This window comes from Meleagris gallopavo, chromosome 5 (assembly GCF_000146605.3).
Source record: "Meleagris gallopavo isolate NT-WF06-2002-E0010 breed Aviagen turkey brand Nicholas breeding stock chromosome 5, Turkey_5.1, whole genome shotgun sequence".
Classification (NCBI taxonomy): Eukaryota; Metazoa; Chordata; class Aves; order Galliformes; family Phasianidae; genus Meleagris; species Meleagris gallopavo.
Window position 1 is genome coordinate 26,540,188 of NC_015015.2, and position 17,598 is coordinate 26,557,785.

Sequence of the window (17,598 nt, forward strand, 5' to 3'; positions counted from 1 at the left end):
GTGCTACCTACGGCCGTAGAAGACTTATCTCCGGGCTCGGAGGCTGTCTTCTGTAGATTGGGATTTACGAGCTTGACTGCTGCTTGGTTACACAAGTCTATGGACTCCAAGGTGTGCTACTGAGTTAGAAAGAAATCTGGGATCTGTCACGCTGTGGAAGAAAGAAACCCTATAGCACCAGCAAAACAAGCCCAAACCTTCCTACCTCCCTGCAACCAACTTTACCCCCCCACCTACTGACTGTGAGCATTTCTCCTCCCTTCATTCTCCTTCCTTTGGAGGCTGTAGGATGAGGCATTTCCCTCTGTCTGTCTCAGGGTAAAAGGATACCCTAGGGGCAGCAACACACATCTGGCAGGGATTGAAAGGTTTAAATCCAGCCTCCACGGCAATCAACAATGGCCAATGAACCAGTGATTCTGAATGTGTATGATATGGTGAGTATGAAACAGTTTTGATTATGGGGAGCAGTGGGGCTGGGTGGGAGCTTATGCTTGGAGGCAGACACTGTATGAAGAGGAGCTCAGCACAGTTCCTCAGAGAGGATGATATCCACCCTCCTCCAGCAATCTCTTCATCTAGGCATGTCATGTTCTGGCTGTCAAAGATGATGCTGACCATGGCATTTTTCTTTGAAACGTTTAGCATATTGTGCCAGACTACAGGTAAAACTGTACTGGATTTTCTGCAGAATTTTTCAGGAGCAGTAGTGGGTGAGGGGAGGACTTTTTAATTTCCAGTGTCCCAGTTATGGAAGGACATATGATCACCTCTCTCTCTTGGCAAGAGCCAATTGTCATTTAATTTTGAGAGATCGAGCACTACCAGGCTGTGGAAAAAGGGTTGGGATGTCATCCAGGGATGAGAAACATCTGTGGAATTGTATTAAGGATGTTGTTTCCAGGTTAATAGTAATCTGAATCAATCCCTTATATATGAGATCATAGTTAATCATAGTCTCTGAAGGTTAATTGCAGCAGAAGGAGTTTAAAAAAAAAAATAATCAGAACTGGTGAAGTTTCAGTGTAGGGAGGAGCATAGGGACACGCTCCTTGGAAATGTTTTTTGGAAGTTCATAGTGTAGCAAGTTGATTCTCTTGCTCTCTTTTGTGTAGAGGATTGTAATTGGAAACTACCTGTGCTGAAAAATCAGAAAATCTGAATCCTATCCTTGGCACGAAGACCTAAAGAGAAGATGGCTTGGCTCAACCTGTTTTACTCTCTGACTTAGCACAGGCTTAGGATAAGCATGTTCAGATGAGGATCATTTTGATAGTTATTTACTTCCTCTCCTGCATTTGTTAATGAGCTGAAAGACAATAAATACTTTTCCAGAGAGTAGCCACCAAAGAGCAAAGAGCAGGCTCTGGTTAATGCCAAACATCTTTTTATTGCAAAAATTAAGTGGTCTTTTGTTAGCTAGAAAAGCTGAGTTATTTCCTCATGGAAGGAGGGTGTGCTAAGGACTATTCGGATAGGATTGTGTCTGTATTGAAAGACAGTCTGAAAAGCACAACTAGAATAGCTTGAAGCTCCTCTACCAGAGCTACTATAGGCAAAATTGAGCAAGTTGTTGTAAAGTCTTTCCTTAAGACTTTGGTTTTGAATGCTTAATGGTCTATGATTCTATTCTACAGATGCTTGGCAGCTTTAACTGTGAACTTTCCCAAGCTGTTCTTCAAGCAAGGGCTGGTAACCCAAGCATCTGGTGGCAAGTTCTTGGTAATCAGAGGGCAATATTGCAAATGTCAAAGAGTTCCTAGCTAATAATTTGAAGAAGGTAAAGGGGTTGTGTTGCTCTTTTGTTGTATGCACGATCTTTTTTACCTTGTTCTGCTGCAGGCTGTGGTCTAAAGTTTCTCAGCCACTACTGAGCTGTCCCAAACTAGTGTTATTTTTCTACTGAGCTGGAAAAATGTGAATACTGGACAAAGTGTCTTTGCATTTTTTTTAATGCCACTGACAGTTAAGATGAAGCCCGTAGGAAGCTAGGGAAGAAAAAACTTGCTGTTTATGGTCAGTGTGTTCTGAGATGGAAACCTAGGCACAGTGAACTGAATTGAGATCATCAGTTTAATTCACAATGACTTTTACTTCCTGGCAAGCCACAAAAACCTTCATGTGTCAGTACTAACTCCATAGGGTTAAGCACAAGTTAATGCTCTGTACATAGGAACCATTCTATTTTCATGTTGCATCTGTTTGACTACCACTGAGTCGCCTCCAGTTCAAATTCTACATCATGATTATTGAGGCTACATGCCTTTCTATTGCTGCTATGATTTTAACACCATGGAGTTTGGAATATAGCCATGCAAAATCTGCACTTTGTTACATTGTGGTGGGGAATTGCGGGGGAACTGGGAAATGAGCACATTTGTTTGAATGGCTGTTGGAAAACTAGTCTTGAAGAAAAAAAGACAGCTGGGGATAACAATTAACTGGATGTAAAGCTCTGCTTTCCTGACAAGCATCATGACCCCTGTATGGCATCTAGAAGCACTTACACTGCAGGAAAGCTTACCCTTAGGGCAGAAGTTCAATTATGGGCTTTGTGCAGCTATGAAATACCCACTCTGTGTAGTCTCATGTATTCAAAGATTATAGCCATTTATCCTTTTACCTATTGGATAGTACTAGGCTTGAGAGAGAGGAAAAAGAAAAAAAGCTTGTACTTAATAAGGTGCTTTGCACAAATTACTGAAGCAGGTAAACCTATTTATTAGACTTATTTTCTTCAGCATCAAAGTACTGAGCAAGAATCACTGGGCATTCCAAGTGTTCAGAATATCTATACCAAAAGCAATTTCTTAATGCCCCAGCATGCAGGGTGATTATATCTTATTTACATGCGTAGAAGTTCTTTAGCAACACCTGTACATGCTTGCAAAAAGAGAGGAAGGGAGAACTTTGCAGGAGTATTTTAAAGAGTATGCGGGATGCTGAAGTCTAATTTAAGTGTAAGTGTGAATGCAGAATAACACAGATCAGAGGTTTGATCATGGATAGATCTCTTTCCCAGTTGGAATGCATCTCTCACGTGGACTTAACTTAAGCCAACAGCTGTTTGGAAACCTACTGGAAATAACTGGGTCTGTAGGATCTGTGACAATTTGCTCTGATCAGTCACTTATCACTTTACCTTTGGAAGGATAAATCAATTTTCTCTTCATAACTTGCAGCTCCCTTCCCTCCAACTCCCCCTAATAATCTATTTGTTGTAGATCATCTTACTTGGATCACAGGACTGATTTTCTTCAACAAGAATCTCACCCTGTTTCCTTATTGCTTTATTTTTTTCTGTCTTACTTTGGAATAATTGGCTAAATCGTTGTAACATTAATAAATGTCACTTCTTTAAATCAGACACAAGAATGACTGCAGATATTGCCTGGGTTTAAATCTTTAGCAAACTAGCTAAACGTGTTCAACTAAAAATAATCCATTTGGCAGAGATTCAAGCTGGGGGCTCTTGTGATGTTTTCAACTTACTGCACAGCACATTCATGCTACCAAATTTAAAGAAAATGTATTTATATCACTACTGTCCTTCTTTTATTGCAGGTATAGTTGTCCTGAATTTCCACTGTCTTTGCAGCTGATAACACACAAAGCTTTCACTTTGATCTGCTAGCATTTTTGCTTATGCTTTATGCTGGTGAAAATGAGACCCTGAGCTGTTTTGCAGAGAAAAATGAGAGCCCTGGTCAGTCAGCAGTGTTGATGTAGCAACTGTTTGGATGAGAAGGACGAGTCTTTTTCTCTTCCTTGTCCCACCTTTATCCCATTGACGTTGCTTATCACTCTCAGGTAAATAGCATTTAGTTTATAGTAGGCACAGTAGCTCTGAGGTTTCTTCCTGTGACTTCTAACTTTAGAGAGGTAGCAAAAAATGTAATTATTTATGATGGCCTTCCCAAAGTCTTCCAGTTCTTTATATCCTATACATCATTTGCTATCTGAAGAGCTGATGGCTGTTAGCGAAGGGCAGCCCTGCAGAAGACTAAATGGGGTTTCTCTTGCTTCACTGATCAGTGGGTGACAGTGTTGTCATTTTGATTTCTCTATCACACCACTGAATGGACCAACTAAGTAGCCCTGACAGAAAGGCCTCAGGATACCACTGGCCTTCTTGGCCGAAGTGCACACTTTTGGCTCATGGTCAGCCTGCTATCTATCGGGACACCTAGGTCCTTCTCTGCAGAGCTCCTTAGGGGCAGATCAGCCCCTAGCTTGTACTGATGAATGCAATTATTCCTTCCCTGGAATAATTCCTTCCACCCAACTATCCAGCCTGTCTTCCCAGCTTTGTAGTATCAGCAAACTTGCTGAGTGTGCAGTCTATCCCTTCATCCAGGTCACTGTTGAAGATGTTACATAAGACTGGACCCAGTGTTTCCCCTTGAGACCATTGCTAGCTACAGGCCTCCAGCTAGGCTGGCTGCTGATCACAACCCTCTGACTCTGCTAGTCAGACACCTCACTGTCCTCTCATTTGTTCCAAGCTTCCTAAGTTTATCTATGAGGATGTTGTGGGAAACAGTGTCAAAAGCCTTGCTGAAGTCAAGAAATCCTCCTTGACCAAGGGAAAATTACAGTCAGTTCACTGTGACCATGGAGTGGGCTCTTAGCATTAGCTAAATGGGCTTATATCCTATCTGCAGAGTAAGGGCTGAGGAAACACTGTGGAGGTACCAAAGTAGCTCCTTCACTCTGTGCACATATAGATGAACAAGCTGTGATGCTAGATAGTGACAGTACAGTTACTTGGGTACAAGTCCTAGCCTGTACTTTTTGTACCCTCTATCCTATTACCAGGGAGTGTGTGTGTGTCAAGGCAGAGGCTTTGCAAGTGGGTGCCTTTACTACAGAGAGAATGATGGGGGCAGAAGGTGAGGGCTGACCTAGATTGTCCTTTCTCTATTAGTGGTATTGCAATGTTTCATCAGGGCTGAGTAGGTAGTAATGGTCCATCATTCTCCTTGGAAGAAGTGAAGTAGTTCTAGCTGTACCACTGGGGAACATGGGCCATGCTCTGTACAGCCAGTCAGTTTCTGATCTCCCAGCAGAAGCTGATCAGAAATTGATCACAGCCTGTGAGCAGCTCAGGTGGGGAGAAAAGCTTTGAAGAGATTGCTTATTTCTGACTTTATAAATGGCTTTCAGCTTGCCTAAGGAGCAAGGCTTGGCAGGATGGTATCAGGAAGAGGAAGGCGTATGAAGCAGTTTGGCCCTCTTCTCAGTTCCAGGAGGGAGGTAGGGAGGGGATTCTCAGACAAGCAGCTTGTGGTGGGGAAGCCTGCATGTGGTGGTGTTCTACAGCAGACTCTGAGATAGCGTGAGAGTTGGATTTTGTATAATTTATGTGCTCTGAAAAGAGAGGACAGGCCAGTGATCTGTGAGGAAAGGCTTAAAGCTAGAGGGCCTGTATGGCCACTCTACAAATGCAGAATGCTTTAGTGCTTTAAGCTAATTTCTCTCATACAGAACAGTATGAGAGAACAGGAGATGGGAGCTCTTTTGCTGCTTGTTCTTTGCAGCTGAAAAGCATTTTTCTTTAACATGTATTGCTTGCATCTGATTTGGAGGTAGTGACCTGTGTATATGATTAAAAACCAACACAATCTTGCCATCCTAGCATTGCTTTTTGTTTTTCTGCACAAATGTGTGAGACTCTGGCCATTACAATTACATGTAAGGATGAAAGGAATTAGTGGCTCCTTGTATTTCTGGCTTCAGTACATAAGGAGTCTTTGAATCTATTTTAGAAGCAGCAGCATGATTGCAAGCAGAACACTTCATTCTCTGGTGTGAATGTTTTAAGCACTGACTAGATCACAGAACGTTTTATTATCTCTCTGTTTGGAGGAAAGAGTAAGTCTAGTTTCTCAGATAAATGTCAACACGTTTGTGATAACTGTAAGTAGAGGTCTTGGATGCTTTTTAGCTCAGTTAGTCAGAAGGGAGAGAAATCCTCTTGTGGGTGGTGGCCCTATTTCTTGCACTGCTCACTAGTTGTTTGTGAGCAGCTGTGTAGAGAAATACAGCCTCATCAGACTATTTCTAAGAAAACAAATAGAAAAGGGATTTTTTTCATCAAATAGCTTGATAGCTGTGGTGTTTCTTGATATGATGAGCTAAAGAGATGCTCTAAGTTAATACAGCAACTTGCGGTCTTGAAAGATGAAGTGATATAGAGTCAGTGGGATCTCTTCTTTCTCTTTCCTCTTTCATATATTGGCCAGTTAATTTATCGAACAGAATGCTAAATATCGCCTCTGGGAGATTTTAATTAAACTCTGGCAACTCCTAATATCTTAAAAAAAAGTTGTTCTGAAACAAAACCGCCACTTCTTAAAACACACTAAATGAAATGTTTTGACTCTTTTAGAAAATGTTTGCCAATCATCTCTGGCCAAAACTGTTTGCCAAATCTGAATCGCTTCCATTCTCAGAAACACGCTGTTCACTGAAGTTTGCCATATTGTTAGAAAAGCTTGGTAGGGGTACGATATTCTTATTCTGTGACCACTGTCAAGGCTCATAGAAATTCCCTCTTCCATGAATAAGCTTTGGCTTAGGAAGCTCTGTGTTTCACAGAGCTTTTTCACAGGTTTCTTATGGAGTAAGTTTAAAGGTAAATCTTTTAAATTTCTGACTGATGAAGGAAACATTATGGTCTTGGGATTTTACTTTATTGCTGACTTCATTTATACAGAGCCTTGATCTTCTGTCTTCAAATCATATCACATACAGCATACTGTGTAACAAGACAGAGTGGTGAGATAACAGTTGTCTGGTGTCTAGTAGTAGGTTTCCCCACAGTGCTGTAATATGCCCTACATAAATGCTAAACTGTTTTTGTTTCTTCAAGTAATTGAACTTGCCAGCAGCAGTGGGAGGGGAGGACCAAGTGGATCTCAGATGCTTGTTTTCTTCCTGGGGCTTTCATTGGCCTTTTGTGCTAGCTCCTTTATGGGACTGGATTTAGACTGTTGAACTGTGCTTGTGCTGCATAATAGGTCTTGAGTTCACAGTAAGTCGGGTAAATTATCCCCTGCAAAATCTGTAATGGCAATAATCATACTAAGATACTTGTTGTTATGGGCCCAGCAAAATCTCTGGGAAAACTCTTGGTTAGAAACCAGAGACTGGATAGACCAACACTGTAGGTGAGAGAAGACAGATAGTAGAGAAAGTTGCTCTAACTGGACGTGAGGAGAATCCTTAGCCCAAAGTATGAGCGACTACTTCACCTCTCTTGGATGCAACATTTCCTGGTGCAAGTGTCTGGCTTTATAAGTGCATAAATTCAGTGGTATGGCAAATCTGCTGGCAGTACATTCAAATCTTCAAATAAGTCAAAGCTCTAGCTGAGTAGCCTGGCAGTGTGTGCAGGTGGGGGAAAAATAGGCTTTGTTCTGCTTTTCTCCCAGTCTGCATCAATTCAATTAGAGTGATGACAGGCTGACCGCAGGCAGGCCAGGCACAGACCGGGATTTCTGCCTTGCTCTGCCTGAGCATGGGAAAAGGAGAAGGAAGGCAGTCTGATGGTGCAGAATCACCGATGTAGACAGTGCTTGATTCAAGCATGTGAGAAAAATGATGACATGAAACTAAACATCCGTTCTCTCTTGCATCTTTGGAGAGAGGAAGTTAATTGGCAGATGAAAAGATGCAGCAGCTTACACACTGATCTGCAGCTGAGTTCAGCAGTTCAAGAAGAAGGACTCAATGCAACATCTGATCTAAAGCAATTAAGAAGCTGCAGAGTAAGTGGCATGGCCTGGGTTAGTAAGTCCAGTGATGAAGTGTGCCCATTTCTGCATAGTAAACAGGGTTTTGTTGTCTTAGCAACAGCCTGAAAATGCTATCTGAACAGCCCGTTTTGATGTTGTCAGGGTGACAGGCTGTCTACCTGTCCATGTTATTGCTGAGTTTCTCCAGCACTGCAGTCCTTAAGCTGACTCCAGCTACAGCATTCACCCCATCAGTAGCTCATTGAACCTGTTGCCCCATGAACTGACTTGAATTGATTCAACAAGGATAATGTGAGAATTCTCACTTCTGTTAGTTCTATATGCACTAGGGAAAACTGCTGTACGACACTCCTTTACTTCAGCATTGGCAAATATAAGAAACCCTGATGAGAATGGAGAGCTTAGGAAAGGGTAACACAGTATGAAAAATGCATGAGTTCTTCTGGAGCAAAACCTCACAGATCCTCTTGTAAGGCTGGCTCCCGTGACAGTGCTCTTAATGCAGTTCCTGCAGGTGCCAATCTGACTTAGTATCTCTAAAGTCATTTCAGGTTCCTGAAGAGGAAGGATTTGGCTTGCTTATTGGCAGTATTTCAGGTGTAAGGTCAGTTCTAACTTGGAGATACAAAAGTTTTTTTTTGCTGCTGCGATTTGTTCTTTAACCTCATCTGTGGGCAAAGTCACAATCTGCTAACCTGTCTCTGAGCGTGCTTCTGGGCCATTCTGAGAGAAACGATTGCTTGCTTTTGTGAAACTGTGTGAAAGCTGGTGACTAGTGAATTTTCTCTGGTGCTTTGTGTTTTCACCAAACATGAAGGCAGGCTCCTGTTAGAACGCAACACTTCTGGCAGCAAGGTTTAGCTTCTGGCTCGTTACACTGTCAAGTTGTTAATGTCCCTCAGATTTTTTTTTTTATTTTTAAATAAATCATAGTATTGTTAAAAGTTGATGGGTTGACGGTACTGGAGACTGTCACTCTTAACCGAAAAGACCTGCTCTGTCTGTAGCAAAGCAGACCCTTCTGCCTCGTGTGCTTCTTCTGTGGTTTATAAGTTTGAGGCACTCTGGTGCTAGAGCTCAGCTGGCCATCTAGCTTCCCGCTGGGACAGCCCCTGGGGATCAATTATACATGCAGAGGGGGCTTCTGCTGCAAAGAGCTGAGCACCAGTGACAGAAGCCGAACCACTAAGTTGGAACAGCTGTCGGATCTGTTTCTAAGGGTGGTGGTGGTGGGCAGCTAGATATATACTTGTGCATTAGTGAGATGGACTGAATTTATATGGGTGTTCTAAGACTCCAAGCCACTTTATTGACTTGGGTTGTGCTTATTTGATTCTTTATTTTGATTTCTCTTGCTCCTGTTATTATGCCAAGATGATGTAGTTGAAACTGGGGAGGGAAGGCAGAAATCAATCAGTATGTTAGATTTATATTTCTGCTGGGAACTAAGAAAAGCAAAACTCACAAGTCTGTTGACTGCTTTCACAAGCTGACTCAAGTTCTTTAGTGGGATGGAGGGAAGGAATTTGGTGTTGTTCTGTGTAAACAGGGGATGTTCTTGAGAGTGAAAGATCTAGAGGAGTGAAAATGTCCCATTACTTCAGAGCTTTATCTAATAATCAGTGAAATTTCTCAGGGCGAAATATGAGACTACGTCCTAAGAGTGGAAAATTTGTCTTAATCAGTAAATAATTTTTTCAGCATTGAATATTAAGCAATGATAAGGGGAAGAGAAATGCTTTTGTCTACAATTGTTTTTTGTTAAGCAGGGATGCTTATTTACATAAGGGATTGCCAGATGCTAGAAATGCTGAAAGCATTTCAGCCTGTTTAGTAAGTGCCTTCATCATGTGGGTCAAGACGTAGGTCAGCTGCCATGTGGATACTGATGGGTTTGCGTCTCTGGGAGATGGAGGAACTGGCACCATGAAAGCTCTGTTGGTAACATGCTTTGTTTAAACTTCAGCCCTGGGTCTGTTATTGTGCTTCACCTCCAGTCTTACTTAAATCAACAGGGAACTCCTCAATATCTTCTACTAGTGATTTATACTGTATGTTAATGTAAGAAAAGGTTCCAAGGGTACTGATTGCTGCCCAGGGGTTAGAGTGCCTGAGGACCTCAATGGTGAGTTCTAGGTGGCCTTTTCTATAAGTTAGCTTTCCCTAGGTGCATGATGTCTAGAAACACTCAAGGTTTCTTGCATCTGTTTTTGGCCTACCTGTGTGTCTTACTCTTTTTGAGACTACTTGAAGCAAATTACCTTATATTTGCCCTATATTTGTCTTCTCCCAGTTCTGGATTTGCCCGATGAATGTTGAATATAGCAGAAAGAGAAGATCAAGAAGTTAAGCACAGGGGACTAGTGTGAGATATCATTCTCTCTATCATTGGCATGTACTCTTGAGTGGTTTGTAGGACCTCAGAACAATTCTAGTTGAATGAAATCTGGGCTGTAGGCGAGATGCTTTCTTAGCAAAGAACTTACATGAAAAATGAAAGGCTCTGTTAACCTGCCTAAGCACAGGCATCGGGGGCCAACTTAGACATCAGGTTGATATCCTGGTTTCCCCTCAGTGAAGGTCTAGATCACTTCTCTCATGGATTCTGTTCCACAACTATCAACCTTGTTTGGAGTATTCTGAAGCATGATATGTTAAGAGGTTCTGACACAACTGTTAGATGTGTGCTGGGGGAGGATCAGTGGTATTTCTGCATTTGACTACTACCATCTAGTGTGCTGATTCATCTAGAGTGACAGAGACCTGGTTAAAGTCCCTGAGGGAGTCAAACTGTCCCTTCATGCAGGTCTGCCACAGAAGCAGACAGCAGGACACTCAGGATCTGGTCATTCTGGGCCTGTTGTGTCAAAACACATAATATTTGTTTGAAATATTCCTTTAGTGAAGAGTGGATGATTCCAGTGGGAGCTAGCTGCTCCAGGAGGGTGTCTAGGCTGGAACCATGCTATGGCATTATTCATACTTGTTCTCTGGTCTGGTGAATGTGTATTTTATATAAGAAACGATCTTTCCTTTGCTCTATGTGAAAGGGAACTGCTTTACCATGAAATGCTGAGAAGTCTTGACTCCAGATACACTATGAGAGTATGACCAAGTTGCTTCCTTCTGAATCCCTTCTTGCAGGCTGAGGAGGTTAGGAATTTGGTCTGTGTCCTCCTGAACTAGTGCTTGTACTCATTGTTACTGGGTACAAGCAGAAAGCACTTGCTATTCCTTGTAAATAGAGGCCAACCGTACTCCTATTGCTTTGTTTCCTCTTAAGACATTTTCAGACAAGTCAGTCTTTGTTTGCCCTGATTCCTTAGTTGACTATGCAACCTGAAAGATCAATTACTTATGCAGACTCTCTTTTGAGTCTATCCTAGCATTAAGAATAGACAGGCTAATGCACTGTCTTAAACCACCCTGTGATGATGGCATTATTGAAAGGTGGGAAGGCAATGTTGGATGTTTCAGAATCTGTAGAGACCGGAGCTAAAAGTGCACGCTCTGAGCTGAAATCCACCCACTGGCTTTGGCTGATCTGTCTGCAGTTCTAGTGCTCATTGTTCTTGATTGCAGTGTCATTTGCTGTGCCTTTGTTCACTCTAATTTTTATGGCTGCTTGTTATCCAAGGCAGCTGGCTATCTTCTCTTTGCCAGATGTTGGAATGTGGCGTGGATCAACTCCACTTCCTGCTGCTGAAGAACTGTGCCTCTTGGGCTTGCTACTATGTGGATACTGGGGTCAAATGTTTGAGGAATGGTTTGTACCAAACTAAAACAGAACCGAATAATTTCGGTGTGAGCCAAGTAGAAACAGATCAAAGAAAGGCAAACTGAATCATTCCATTTCAAGCTTAAATCTTGGGACTAAAAAAAAAGTGCTACAAAATGTTAATTTTTTTTTCTAAAGCCTCCTAAGCATAAGAGAAAGGTGGCTTCTTCAGAGCAAAAGCTTTCTGAAGGATAAACAAATGCAAACCATGTGAATCCATGCAAATTTTGCTTCTTTTTTCTGTCTGTGGACAGTTCTGGGTCTTCCCTTTGGTAGTGTGCTGCTGGTAGGAGATACTGCATCTTGGTAGCCAGAGGCTTGACAGAGCTCAGCAAGCAGGCAGGATGCTCCTTGGTGGAAAAGGAAGGACAAAAAGGCATCTGTCCCACACCTTGTTAACTGGATTAGTCCTTCTGGCCTTGCAGCGCTTCTAAGTGATTTTTTTTCTGTCCCTAGTGTCCAGGCACAGCTAATGAGAGGGGCCATTTCTTCTGGGTGTTGAATCAGGAGGCAAGAGAAAAGGAGGATGGGAGGGAGATGCTTGTACTTCAGTCCCTCACAGTATTTCTTCTTCAGTCCGATGGTAACCAAGCAGAATTTGCACTTTTCAGCATCCTTTACAATTCACCCTATTTCTGGGAGGACTGTAAGGAGCAAGATACAAGCTGCAATAAAACTGACCTCTTCAAGATCCTTTGCCACAGTGAAGTTATTCTAGGAAGCTAACACATCCATCTGTGGCCTTAAGTGCTGTTTGCTACATGGCACGTTATTGAAATGCTCCAAGGATTCCCTTTGTAGTGTATAATTACTTTGAGATATGCAGCTCAGTTCCTGTTGCAGCTGTTGTTTTGGATAATTTTGATACAGTTAAAGCTCTTGCTGGATCAAACAAATGTACAAATGGAAATTTTTAAAGTTTATGTAAAGAACAAATTAATACTCTAACATGTCGGGTACTTAAAAATCCTGTACTTGGTGCATCTGAACTTGAATTTTACTTCTCACACCCAAAGGACTTTGAAGCATGTTTCCAGCTGTCTGTTACCTCTCCAGAGGTCTCAGAGGTGTCTCATTAAAGCTTATGTTAAAGCCTATTAAATACATGTAGCTTCTAAGGATGCATCTCATTTAGGAGAGTTGTCACTAGGAATTGGCTGAGATCGTTGCTGCTCTGATTCCCCAGTGACTGGGGTAGTGAAACTACCTTAAGAAGAGCAGAATGATACCTTCTGTGTGCTGGGAGACAAAAAGCAAAGTGTCTGGAAAAGGCTGCTGACTTCCTAGGGGCATGCCAACCTTGTCACCTTCTCTCCCTACCAGCTCCCCACCCTCCTCCTGCAAAGTGCAGCCTCAGCTTGCAGAGCTTGCAGATGGGAGGCATCTGTCCTTGAGCTCTGTGTCTCCAGACAGTTAATTATTAATCATTGCAATATCCCTTATGTCAAGCATCTGAACTGCTCATGAAGCATGGAGAACTGTTTTATCAGTCAAGTCAGTAAGGTTTCAGTTCCCTGCTGCTCATTTTTTGTGATATTGCTGTTCTCTCAAAGAGCTTAAGTATTTGAGGACAGACAAAAACACCCAGAAGCAATAGAAATCGCATTTGATGACCTAGTACCCCCAGAAGCAGGGGCAATATGTGTAGGAACAGGGAAAACAGATCAGAAAGTTAAGCTTGCATCATGGATCCTGCAGTACTGGTGCTATACCACTGGGTGTGTTTGGAAGTGTAATGCTACTGCAGTGTAGGTATTGTTGTCCTTTATGAATAAAAACATGTAAATATTTATCTCTCTTGAAAGGCACCTAAATAACATTTAGACCCTGGGGATGCAACTAGATACCTTTCTGTGAGATGCTGTTTACTACTGCTCGAGGAACAGTGGGACATGTGAGCTTGTATGAGGCACCTGCAGTTCGTGTTCAGGTAGTAGGCTAGGTAGGGGGGACTTAACAGAGACAGACCAAAGAGCAGGCATGAAAGAATAAGTCACTCAGCTTGTGTCAACATGTAGGTTGTTTTTGAATGTTGGGGGTATTCAGATATGAGAACCTGACCTCCAACTGCTTCTAGCTGGAACTATTCTAGTAGGAAGGGAACAGCACCAGCACTTCATTTCTGTTTTACTTTTGCTTACATACATTGACGCGGATCTGGAAAGAAATCAAAATCCCAACTCCTTTTCATTTATCCATTGGACAGTTTTTATAAGGAGGAGGAAGGAAACAAATTTACTGTCTGCAGAAGAAGCATTTTGAATAATTTCATAGTGTGAGGGTCACCCAAACAAAAAGAAAGGTATGGGTGTTTCCTCTGAGCAGTGTGGCACAGGATACCTTTACTAAATACTTTGGAGCCTGCAGCTGTTGCTAGACACAGTGGTAGTTCTCACTAAACACCAAGCATCTGAGCTCTTTTCAAAAGTGTTCAGGGTGCTCTGAAGTCTCTCAATAGCAAGAGTATTTTTCTAATAAGTTGCTTGAGCTGACAAGCAAAAGCAGTGTTATGCTTTCCTGTCACCATTTAAAACCCTACTGTATGAATTCTTAGGTATGCAAGTGAATGAATTAAAACAGGATCATGCATGTGACTTAGAGTGCTCTTTTCTTCCACTGTGGTACAATTAATGCTAAGCTTTTCTAGGGCTTCCAATTCTCTTCCATCCTTCTGTCTTTCCCAGGATGCCTTTATGCAGAGTGAAATAAGCGATGGCAAATCTCACATGTTTTTTTTTCTCAGTGAATCAGTGATGGATTGTCACTGATTAGCAAAGCTAGGGTAGACTTTACTCATATTTCATTCTCTCCTAAGATATCATGATAGCAGACAAACTCAAATTTGTGTGTAATAATAGAAGGGGAGAGGTGTGTTTTTCCTTTCTTCAGTTCAAACATAACATCATGTTCAATGACACCACTATGTTTTTGTGAAAAGTACAAGTGCTTTGAACGTGTGGGAATCAAAACCTCTAAATAGATCGTGTAATGCTGCCAACGAAGCATGTCCTTGGACCCTAGCCGAGAACAGCCAAACCTTCATTTTGACTAAAGCACTGGATTTTGAGAAAGAAAGACCAAAACTATAGTTCTAGTTTCATCCCCCTCCTTCCCCCAGCCCCCCCCCCCGTCATACTCTCAGGGGAAGGGAAAGAGTGCTCTTGTTGGGGTCGGTAGAGATGATTGTGGGATGCCAAAGGAGTTAAACCCAAACTGCTGCTTGGAATGTGAGATGTAACTGCTTGGTCTGGGTTGAAGGAAGGGCAACCAGCAGCAGGGTATCTGGGAGGTAGGCAGGAGGCCTGCTGATGGGATCTGCCTGAGTGAGTGGGCTTCTTGGTACAGCCCAGCTCCTGCCACCTCACTGGCTGCCCCTGACTTTTGTGTGCGTGGGATGATCTCCCCTGTCCTTGCCTCCTACCTGGGGATGTTTTTAATCAATCAACCCATGCACCTGCTCCTGGCCTTTGCTTTTACTGGCCTTTGATTGCATAGGGCAGATGAAGTGTTTAGAGGCAGCTGCTGTTTCTGTCATTAGCGCCCAGGCTTCCTAGGAGAACGCTGCTGGCTTTGTGACAGCTGAAATCTGAATCAGAGGGAGTGTTTTGCTGTAGCATGTACAGAAGGAATGGGAGAGCAAAGTAAGAAGGAGTGGAAGATGTCATTCAATTTGCTATTCATTTAATTATGCTAGGAAAGCACAGGCAATCTGAAACGATGGTGTGCAAATTGCAGATATACATGTTGCAACATACTGGTATTGTTGCAGATGTGCAGTGAGTAAGAAAATAATGTAGAGCAGAGGGCCATGTACTCTGTCTTGCTAGGATACATTAGTTCCCTGTGAGCAGTTCTGTGCTCTGGGGTTGCTGCTGATACTTTCCAGTTTAAAGCAGTTTTAAATATTTGTGTTGTGCTGCTGTTGCAGGTGCTGGAACAGGAGGGTGCCCAGGAGATCTGCTTAGTCTTTTCAACCCTGGCATATGATCCTTTCTGTCTTCTCTACCGTACTTCCCAGTGCTTCCCTGGAAAAGAAAAAAGCTGTTATCCTCATCCCACAGCTGAGGAGCTAGCATGCAGAGAGAATGGCTTGTCTAATGCTTCGGTGTCTCGCCGCTGTGCTGTCTCTTGGGATTTGATTCAGCGTTATGTTTGTGAGACTGTTCTTCCTTTTGTCCAGCTGTGGCTGCTGAAAGTACTCTGATTTCTTTTTAAGGATTGTGACAGATGTCTCCATGCTAAGCATTTTATTGAGGCTTCCCAGTTTATCCGTGCTTTCTTTTGATGGATTTCAGATAGTTTCTGAAACCGCAGGCTCTGTATTGCTATCATGATTCCAATTTGAAAGAAAACTCCTAGGACTTCGTGTTGTACTGTGACACCAACAGGATCAAAGATGGTTCTTTCCAGACTAATTAACTTACAGAACAGCTCTGGTAATATAATTCAAGAGGCTTTTCTGAAAAGATATCACTTAATATACAGGGGTAGATGAGCCAGAGCTAGAAGAATTAATGCCCCACTTATTTCCCATGACCCTGTATAAGCCTTGGACTGAAATAGAAAGAGATGAGGAGAATCAGTCAGTCCTAGTTTTGCCCAATGGCTAGGCAACAGGATTTGCATGTATGTTAATCTACCCAAACTCATCTTCTGCTTTAGAAGCAAAAAAGATTGCTTTGGGTCAGCCTGAAGTCATTATGCTGGCCAGTTTATACAGATTATCTTTTAATTTGATGGCTACTAGATTTGAAAGTGGTTTTGTGTTTCACCTGAAACTTGTCAAAATAGAAAGCAACCTAGGATTTGGGGGATTGGGATACAGTTGCATTACACACTGGGGTTACTGGAGAGGGTGTGTTTAAATACTGCATGCACATTTATGCTCTGTGGATGGCTTGACAGACTGTAGGCCTTTGGAAAGAAGTAGTCTAGCAAAGGAGGGGAGAGAGCATCTGTCAGTAAATAGGGGGATAAAGATGCTCTGTGCTGCTTTTAAGAACACCAATCATCTTTATAACTTTGACAGGTGGCACAGGGGCAGGGAGGGGAGGAAGAGATTCAGAGAATCGTGTGGGTGGTGGAGAAATTAATCCTAATGAAATGGAAGAGCAAATCCACAGTGGGCAGAAAGCTTTGGATTTCTGCCTTGCTGGATATGGATAAATGCAAGAGAATCCCTTTTGCGTGCAAGAGCTAATTGGGCAATTACCATGTAATCTCAAAACCATTGCTTAAACTGTATCCCAACTATCAAAGAGTGAGACAGACTATCTTCCAGCAGTTCATAAGGCTTTCCCTGAGTCTTTCAGAGAGGAGTTTGAAATAGATCTCCTCTTTATCTTTTTCTCTCTTTTGGGAAATAAAATTTTGCTCCTTTTTATAATATGTTATAATATGAGAACTCACTTTCAAGAGGTTTGCTTTTTTCTTTCTTTCTTTTTCTTTTCTTCTTCTTTTTTTTTTCCTATGTTTTCATTACTGTTTATGTAGAGGAGAACACATGAACACATGAATGGCCAAACTGGCTCAGGACAAGGGTTCATCTAGTCCAAGATTGTTGTTCTTGCCATTGCTGGAAACAGAGCAGAACAAGCATATAACATTTCTGGCTAACTCAGAGTTTATGACCCATGGCTCTTTCTTCCTTTCGGTTCTCTTGAGCAGATGCATAAACCCTCCTTTACTAGGAAGTTGGCAGGTCTGCTCTCTATTGTGAAAAGCCCCCCTACCAACTACCCTGCCCTGAAATGACTGCCACTGGCTTCTTTTGATGGATCTTGTAGCTGACAGTGACTCGTCAGTTTCTATCTACATTTTTCATGCCACCTGCAGAACCCTATTCTATTCCTTTGTCTCTTGACTAGCTGTATGAAGAATGTCATAATTTTTTTTTTAGAAATTACAGTTAGCCATCTCAGTAAGATCATTGCTTTCTCGACATTCACTGATTTTTCCAAAGAATATCACAAAGTGGATTTCATGGAACTCCCCTTACAGAAATTATGTTAACCCTTACTCAAACAATCATTTGTATTGATCTGTTAATTATATCCTTTA

At 42.2% G+C, this 17,598-nt stretch overlaps 1 protein-coding gene across 2 annotated transcripts in view; it reads left to right on the plus strand.

Moving 5' to 3' along the window:
• The first annotated feature begins 6 nt into the window (after nucleotides 1–6).
• The window catches only part of LOC100538525 (deubiquitinase DESI2-like), a 52,161-nt gene continuing 34,569 nt past the window's right edge, over nucleotides 7–17,598 (plus strand). For both annotated transcript variants that reach the window (XM_010711518.3, XM_031553568.1), the window contains exon 1: nucleotides 7–437. In XM_010711518.3, the coding sequence (XP_010709820.1) occupies nucleotides 399–437 (39 nt within the window). In that variant the 5' untranslated portion in view covers nucleotides 7–398. The remainder of the gene's footprint in view (nucleotides 438–17,598) is intronic.